This window comes from Fonticula alba (assembly GCF_000388065.1).
Source record: "Fonticula alba strain ATCC 38817 unplaced genomic scaffold supercont2.3, whole genome shotgun sequence".
Taxonomy (NCBI): domain Eukaryota; order Rotosphaerida; family Fonticulaceae; genus Fonticula; species Fonticula alba.
The window spans coordinates 1309893-1318289 of record NW_009242973.1 but is presented as its reverse complement, the minus strand read 5'-3'; the positions used below and the strand labels follow the sequence as shown (position 1 = coordinate 1318289).

The window sequence follows — 8397 nt, the reverse complement described above, 5'->3', positions numbered from 1 at the left end:
GGGGGGGGGGGGGGGGGAGCGGGCCGATCGGGCTCCGACTCCGGCCCCGCGCTAGTGCGGAAAAAGCCGGCGTATTTTATTGAGCGCGACATATATACGGCCCGGCTGGCGGCATGCCCTGTCCCGGCCGAGGGGGATGGTGCTTTGCTGGGCCTGTCTCTTCACCCGTCCCCGGGACCCGGGCAGGGAGGCGGGGCTGTGCGTCCCATCCGCTTGCCTGGGCGTTTGAGGAGCAGATCCGCGCCCTCCCCGCCCGGGCCTGGGCCCCGCGCCGCACCGCACCGCGCCGCGCCGCACCGCACCGCCCAAAGGGGTCATCATGCTGCTGCGCCCGCGCAGCGACCCCCAGAGCCCCGTGCGCCCTGCGCTCCCGGCCCCCCGCGCCCGGGCCGCGAAGCAGGCCCGTCCGGCGGGTGTCACAAAGGTGGCCAGGGGCAGCGCGACTGCCCCGTTGGCAGGTCGGCCATTTTCACCGCGGCCGGCACATTTTCCCAGGGGCGGCGCGCGCGCGCCGACCGCCATCCTGGAAATTGCCTGGCACCGGTCGAACACGCACGGCCGGAAGAAACCGCCCCACCTTGGCCACCGGCATGCGCCGGGGGGGGGGGGGGGGGGGGGGGGGGGGGGGGGGTTGGGGCGAGGCACCCCGGGGCGCGGCCGACCACCATGCGAGTGACGCCGCGACCGGGCGCGCGAGCATGCGCGCCAGCTGACCCCCCACCTCTGCCCCAGTTCTCTCCCCCGCGCCACCTCCCCCGGCGGGATCTGCGTCTGCGTGGCGGTGTTGCGCCCCTCCACCACCTTCCCCCCGCTCCCCCCTCCCTCAACACCCGTCGATCGGCCCTTTATGGCTTGCCCTGGTGCTCGACGGCACGTTCGCATCCCTCAGCCGCACTCCTCGCTCCTTGTATTTTTGCTGTTTCCTCGCATCCCCGCCGCTCCTCGCCCCCCCCCCATCCCGCCATGCGATTGCTTCCCCAGGGCATGCTCGATCTGGGCATCCACCCGGAGGCCCTCAAGGGCCTGGATTCATACAAGTATGGCGCCGTGGACAAGTCCCCGGTGACAAAATATGTGATGAAGCCCTACTGGGACTGGGCTGCCACCCTCTTCCCCATGTGGATGGCGTGCGTTCCGCATCCCCCCCTCCTTCGGCCAAGATCGGTTCTCCTCCGCTCCTGTTGTATTCTCCCGCCGGCACTGACCTGCAACCTCCATCTCCCTGCTCCCTCCTTCCCTTCACACACACACACACACACAGCCCCAACCTGATCACCCTGCTCGGATTCAGCGCCATCATCGTCAGCCTGCTGCTGACCTTCCTCCTCTTCCCTGACCTGGAGGAGAACAGCGCCTTCCAGTGGGTGTACTTTTTGTATGTCCACCCTTCCTTCCAAGCCCCCTCACTTGCTTGCCCATGCGGACTGACACACCGGGAAATAGCTTCGCCGCTGCCCTGCACCTATACCAGACTCTCGATAATGTGGACGGCCGCCAGGCCCGCCGGACTGGGTCCTCTTCGCCCCTTGGTGAGCTCTTCGATCATGGTGTCGATGCGCTGAACTGCTCCTTCGGTGCCATTGTCCAGGCTGCGGCCATGGGCCTCGGCTTCACCTGGCGCACGGTGGCCCTGCTACTGCTGAGTACGTTCGGTCGCGCCTTGTCTTGGCAGCTGCTGGCGGCGCATGGGTCGCCGTGCGGCGTCACTTGGCTTGCGCTGCATATGCACGCACGCAGCATCCCTTTCCGCTGTCCCCCCTTTTCCTCCCTCCCTCCCTCTCTCTCTCTCTCTCTGTCCTCCACTAACCTCCCCCCTTCTCCCTTGCTCGAAGCCGTGGGCCCCTTCTATCTGTCCACCTGGGAGGAGTACCACACCGGCGTGCTGTACCTGGGCTACATTAACGGCCCGACTGAGGGGAACATCATGGCCACGCTGCTGATTGCCCTGTCTGGGGTTTTCGGAACGGCGATCTGGACGCTGCCGATCTCGCAGTTCCTGCCTGGCGGCTGGTGGGACTCGAAGAACGCCATCGGTCAGTTCTGGGCCGGCGTCTCGAACGCCTTCGAGTACGGCGACCCGGAGGCCGGGCCTGCCTTCACCGATGTCATGTTCCTCTTCCTCTTCACCCTGATCATTGTCATCCAGCTCCCCCTGAGGTGCGTGCTGTCACTGGGGCTTCTTTCCCCCCTCGCCTCTTCCGATGTCTGCGCCTGCGCCTTGCCTCGTCTCTGGGTTCCTCCTGCCTCCTTCTGATGCCGCCGCCGCCACCGCCGCCGCCGTCGTGTGTATTGACGCTGGTTGACCTCCCTGGCGTCCCGTGTGCCCCCCCGTCCCCCGTCCCCCGACTCAGTGTGTCCAACATCCGTCGGCACTATGCCGCCAAGGGCCGTAGCTCCGCCGGGGCCCTGCTCGGGATCATTCCCATGCTTGTGTACTTCGTGCTGGTCTTCTCCATCGCATTTGCCAATGACCAGCGCATCATCGTCAACAATGCGGTGTCTTTCGTGCTCATGGCCGGCATCGCGTTCGGTCGCCATGCTGTACGTTCCGCCCCGGTCTTTCGTTCGCCCGCTGCTTCGCACCATGTGCAAACCCCTCACTCGCCCCCCCTGCCCTCTCATCCACCCCAGTCCAAGATCACCCAGGCGTATGTCACCCGCCAGCCCTTCCCCTGGGCCACGGTCCAGTACATCCCGCTGCTTGTTCTCTTCGTCAACACCTTCTCCATGCAGCTGTTCGGCCTGTGCGTGCACACCATTGGTCTTCCTGCTTGCGATCCGGTCTCCCCCCGGCCGGCCAGCCTCCCCTCCCGCGCCAGCGTAACTGACTTTCCCCCTTCTTCAGCGAGCCCTTCTGGGATGCGACCACCGAGTCGCAGATGATCGTTCTCTTCGCCGTTCTCCATGTGCTGCTTTACGTGTACTCGGCTGTTCGCGTGGTCAACGCCTTCTGCGGCTACCTCGGCATCCAGGCCCTGCGCATCCGCCCGAAGAACGATTGAGAGGGCCACTTCTTGTTCTTGCGCCCCCCCCCCCCCCCCCTCAACGTGTCAGGGATGACTCTTACGCGACAGCCTCCTTTGCCCCTTCCTCACCCTCCACTCCTGTGCACCATAGATCTCCAACAATAAAATCAGACCCATTCAGTTCTCGGCCCGTGCCCCCTTTCCCTTGCCATCCTTCACCGCACGCGCACCATCCACCTTTGTCCCTCTTCTCGCCCTCCTCCCCGCTCTCCTCAGTGCTCCGCACATGGGGCACCCGAAAAGGAGGGGCGCCTACCCATGAGCCTGCCCCCCCCCCCCCCTCCTCCCCTCTCCCCTGCATCATCCTCTCGATAATTGAGTAGCTTTTTATTGTTGATAGTATGTGCAGGTCCGACAGCACGGTCCCCGCGAGCAGCCCCTTCCCATGTAGGGCGCGATGTTCATCCCCCCTGCCGGGAAGCGGCAGGGGAGTCACCATCGGAGGGAGGGCGAGAGGGAGAAGTGGTCCGCTAGAAAGGGCAAGGCGGGATGTTCTGCAGAGAGAAGAAGACAGGAGGAGAGGGGGGCAGCGGGATGGGAAGGAGGGTCCGGAAGAGGCCGCCACCTCTCGCAAATGGGCCACGTGCATGCTCTGCTGCTCAGCCGCCTTGCTCCCTCTGTCTCTCCCCGCGTGCGACTTCTGACTCCGTACATACACCCACACCGACACTGACCCTCGGCCATGGGAGGAGAGGGACTCATTCAATAGCGGTTGGGCTGGTTGGGGTAGCCGCCACCAGGATACACCTGTGCCGGGGGCGGGCCATAGGGGTTGTGCGGGATGGCGCCATAGGGGATGTTGGCGCCCGGAGTGCCGGCGCTGCCAGGGTAACCACCGCCATAGTGCCCAGACGGCGGGGGACCGCCCGGCTGCGGGGCGCCGTACGGGCTTGGGGCACCAGCATACGGATGGCCAGCGGCCGGGGGCCCATACGGGCTCGGGGCGGCGCCGTAGTGGCCGCCACCCGGCGGGCCATACGGCTGCTGCGGGGCGGCAGGCTGCTGTTGCCCGGGGTACCCACCGGGGCCCGCGGGAGCGTAATGCCCAGGCCCAACTGGCTGCTGCTGCTGCTGCTGCTGCTGCTGGGCCGGCTGCTGCTGATACGGGGTCGACTGATAGGGAGCAGGCTGCTGCGGCGGCTGCTGGTGGCCATGCTGCGGGTAGCCACCTCCCGGGGCCCCGGTCGCAGGGGTCTGGTGCTGCTGCGGCTGCGGCTGCTGGTAGGGCGACTGACCATGCGGGGCCCCGCCGCCGGCCGACCCGCCGCCGGCCGCCGGCAGACCCGGCACATCGTGGCCGATCATCTCCCGAGCTTCCATATGCCGGCCGACCACATAGTCGCCGATGGTGCTGGCCAGGCGCCGGACCAGCGGGTCCAGCTCCGAATAGAACTGCAAGCCGCTGTCGATGTCCTCGCGCACGCTGACCGTGGAGCAGGCCGCCTCCAGGTCCTGGAGGAAGACCTGCAGCGGATCGCGCGTCTGATGCAGCGGCCCGGCGGCGGCCGTGTACCGACTGTGCGCGTCCTTCAGCGACTCGCAGTAGCGGGCCGTGGCGGCAATTTCCTGGTTGATGTTCTCAATCAGTCCGGCGTACGTCTGGTCCAGGCGGGTCTCCAGCATGGCCATCAGCGGGCTGATGTTGTCGATGTTGCTGGCACGATCGGCATCGGCCAGAGAGGGGTCTGTACGTGTGTGTGTATGTGTGTGTCTGGTGGTCAGTCATATGTCGCAGTCATTGACCAAGGGGTCCCAGACCTGACCTGCGTCCTTATTCCTCCCCCCCCCCCCCCTCTCTCTCTCTCTGTTAGAACATGCACACATTCAAGCACGTACACGGATCGTCGGAATCCATGGTGTCGAGGATCTTCTGCATGAGGCTGTTGTGGGTCGCGCGAATATGCTGATGCTGATCGACCAGAGCCTAAGGCCATGCAAGGGGGAGGGGGACGTGGTGCTTGTCAGCAAGAATCCCACATACATGCTCCCACACCAGGGTGCAATCTCGGAGCGGATCGAAGCATGGGAAGAAGGAGAGGGGAGAAAGAAGGATGAAGGGGGGGAGGGGGGGGGGGGGGGGACACTTACCTGCAGCTCGGAAATGCCACTGCTCTGGGAGGCGTCAGTGGTTCGCTGGCCACGAGACCCGGGAACCGAGGCCAGCAGCTCCTGCTCATCGCGGCCGATGATGTGCATCTTCGGCCGGGCGGCGTCGATGCGCTCGCGCACGATCTTGTCACTGGCCGCCACGCGGTCCAGAAGAGACATGCGATCGCGAATTTCCTCGCGCAGGCGCACGGTCAGCGCGCTCGACGGGGCCGCCGTGTAGCGCGTCGGATGCATGTGCCGCAGGTTCTGCGAGAAGCGCTCCTCCTCATCCAGCTGGGCAAGAGCCTATGGGGATTGGCGCGGGCATTGACGCAGTCGAGGCGAGGCGAGGCGAGGGGGGGGGGGGGATGCAGGTCAGATATTGAACCAATGGGCATATATATATATATGTGTGTGTGTGTGTATGCGTATGCGTATGCCTATGTGTGTGTGTGTGGGGGGGGGGGGATCGAGGAGGAGCGCACGTCGTTGAGAATCTTCCGGCAAGAGGCGGACATCTTTCCGAGGTTGACCCAGCGTTCCTCCAGGCCAGCGGCACCGCCCGAGTTGCGAATCTGCCGTGCCCTGAAGAATGATGCCCATATGAGTTAGTAAGCATACACATGCTCCGGGATTTGCCACAAGGAAGGAATGGCGAGAGAGAGAGAGAGAGAGAGAGCGACGTTGGCATGCGACGTACTGCTCCAGCAGGGCGGTGGGAATAACCTGCGAGGGGTCGCTGTTGGAGTTCAGGTGCAGCAGCGAGGAAAGGTTCAGCTCGGCGATAGTGCTGAGTGGCGGTGGGGGGACCATTTTTTTTTGTTGCTCACTTGTCAGAGACACACACATTGGCACATGGGGCACGCAGGCAAGGGCAAAAGTCGGGCTGCCTCCCTCCGGGAGAAGATCAGGCACCACCCACGTACCGGCCCATGGAGCGAGTAGCCTCAGCCAGACGACCGGCCTCGGCATTGATCTTCTCATTCTTGAGAGCGGTATACCGAAGGACCGCCTCATTGACCAGGGGAGAGACGAGCTACACACATGTGCATGTGTGAGTATGTGCGCGGGAGGGAGCGATACAAAGGGAGAGAGAGAAAGAGAGAGAGAGAAAGAGAGGGAGAGAGAGAGAGAGAGAGCGGGAGACCGAGTGGCAGGGGGCCCCCATCCGAAAGAGGGCCACACACGCCCAGCGAGCAGGAGCGAGAGGGGGAGCCGCAGCGAAAATGACAAGCCGACGCAGACCGGCACACTTTGACGCACCTTCTCAAACAGCGGCTTCACGGTGGGCGGCACGCTGGCCAGCTGGGCCGCGCGGACAATGGAGATCCGGTCGTCACGGCCCTCATCCAGCTTGTGCACATTCTCGGGCACCGGGTCGTGGTAAACCAGGTTGTTGTTCTTCTCGGCCGAGACCAGGCGATCGGACGCCATGGCCAGGAGTTTCTTGGCCTCGGCCGTCAGCATGCCCAGGGGCGACTGTGCCGACGGCGTGCCGGACAGACTGAGGCTGGCCAGCCCAGAGAGCGAGGTGATGGACGACAGCGAGGGCGAGGGGCTGGACTTGGAAATCTTGTTCAGCATGTTCAGGTGCTCGACGACCACCTTGAGCCGGGCGATCTCGGGGCCGATCTGCCACCGGGGGCGCGACATGCCGCAAAAGGGCGGCGGAGGCGCAGGGAGCAAGCAAGCAGGCAAGCGCGAGTCAAGTGTGTCAGATGGGCAAAGGGAGGCGGAGCGATCGGCAGACGCCGACACTTGGCGGCCGAGCAGGCGGGCAGCCACACCGGCGGGGCTCGGTGTTGGGGGCACGCACCCGCTCCGCATTGCGGTCCACCACCGACAGACGCCACTGGGCCCAGGCGTGGTACATGAGGGCCTTCATGGAGGTGAAGGTGATCCACTCCTGGATGGTCGGCGACAGGTCCTTGTAGGCGTTCTTCGCCTCGCGCAGGCAGTCGGTGGCCTCGTCGTACAGGGCCCCGGCCGTGGACAGGAGCTTGGTGACCAGAGTGGCGGCACTGGCCGCCCGGCGAGAGGGGGCCGTGTCGGCTGCTCCGCCGGCGGTGGCCGACTGCTCGGAGTTGTACTCCTCAATGACCGACCGCCGGGCAACGCACTCGTGCGCCTGGGCCAGGCACAGCCGAGCCAAGGCCCCGGTGAAGTGCCGCGACAGATCGCCCGCCGGCGAGGAGGGCAGATACCGGGCGGAGTAGTCGGACAACTCCTCGAAGACCCCGGCAGCTTGCTGTGGGTTTTTTCCCCCCCCCCCCGCAGAACACACCGGGCGAGGAACACAGGGACGCCATGCCGCCGGGTTTCCGGGCGGGAGGGGAGGGGAGGCGGACGCCGGGGGAAATGGGAGGTGAGCAAACGCCGGGCAGGGCAAAGCCAAGATCACACACTTGGCCCAACGCCGAGGGCGCAAGCGAGCCCAAGGGCGGCAGGGAGCCGAGAGAGAGAGGGAGAGAGAGAGAGAGGGAGACAAGAAAGACGCGTACCTGCAGCGAGTGGCACGCGTCGCGCAGGGCCCCGAACAGGGCCGTGTTGGAGACGCTCTGGGAGAAGCCGCCGGCGCCGGTGGCGGCCGGGGTCACGTCCGCCAGCGCGGTGCACGCCACCTGGGCATAGTGCGTGCCGAGGTTGAACATGATGGCCGCACGCTCGTAATGCATGCTGGTCATGGCGTACTTCTTCTTGTTGTTCAGCGACAGGCACCACACAAAGGACAGCTTGATGCTATTCTCGTTGACCGGGAAGCGCCGAGCCGCGTGCGACAGCTGGAACATGTACTCGATGTGGCGATCGGCCACCACATCGCTGGCACCGCCGCCGGCCGGAGCCTCGGCCGCCTGGTGCACCACCGCATTGTAGGCGGTCCCGAGGACCAGATGCTCGCGCAGGGACTCCAATTGCAGGATGTCCTGGTCGATGGCCACCTCGTCCATGGAGGTGTACCGGGGCTTGCCGGCGGTGGCGGTGGCGGTGGCGGTGCCCGCCGCGCCGGCCGGCCGGCCCAGCGGGTCCACACTCCCGGGCGGCGGGATCGTGGTGGCCAGCAGCGACGGGTGCGGCACGGTGTCCTGCGTGAAGTAGGTCTTCTTGACGTACTTGCGCAGCTCATTCGACATGGGGGCCTTCTCGCCGCGCTTCTTCGGCACAAGGATCAAGTTGGGCACGCCCACCTGCAGGAGGTGGCTCTGGCCACCGGACGGAGGAGAGGTCATGGGGCTGAGCGTATATATATATGTATGTGGTGGTGTGTGTCTGTGCGGGGGGGGGG

General features: G+C 65.5%; 2 protein-coding genes across 2 annotated transcripts; one reads left to right on the top strand and one right to left on the bottom strand.

Annotated features, from left to right (window-relative positions):
• The first annotated feature begins 894 nt into the window (after window positions 1–894).
• Window positions 895–3044, top strand: H696_02079 (hypothetical protein). The gene is made up of 7 exons (XM_009495976.1): window positions 895–1127; window positions 1262–1375; window positions 1444–1643; window positions 1833–2157; window positions 2352–2541; window positions 2632–2744; window positions 2846–3044. The coding sequence occupies exons 1-7, from the start codon at window positions 964–966 to the stop codon at window positions 3000–3002; spliced, it is 1263 nt and encodes a 420-aa protein (XP_009494251.1). The 5' UTR covers window positions 895–963; the 3' UTR covers window positions 3003–3044.
• A 297-nt stretch (window positions 3045–3341) lies between these two features.
• H696_02078 (hypothetical protein) lies at window positions 3342–8341 on the bottom strand (the record flags this gene model as incomplete). Its single annotated transcript, XM_009495975.1, has 9 exons — window positions 3342–4711; window positions 4863–4950; window positions 5115–5420; window positions 5600–5699; window positions 5815–5904; window positions 6041–6150; window positions 6378–6746; window positions 6931–7362; window positions 7616–8341. 9 exons carry the CDS (start codon window positions 8339–8341, stop codon window positions 3729–3731), a joined length of 3204 nt encoding a protein of 1067 aa, XP_009494250.1. The 3' UTR covers window positions 3342–3728.
• Window positions 8342–8397: the final 56 nt, after the last annotated feature.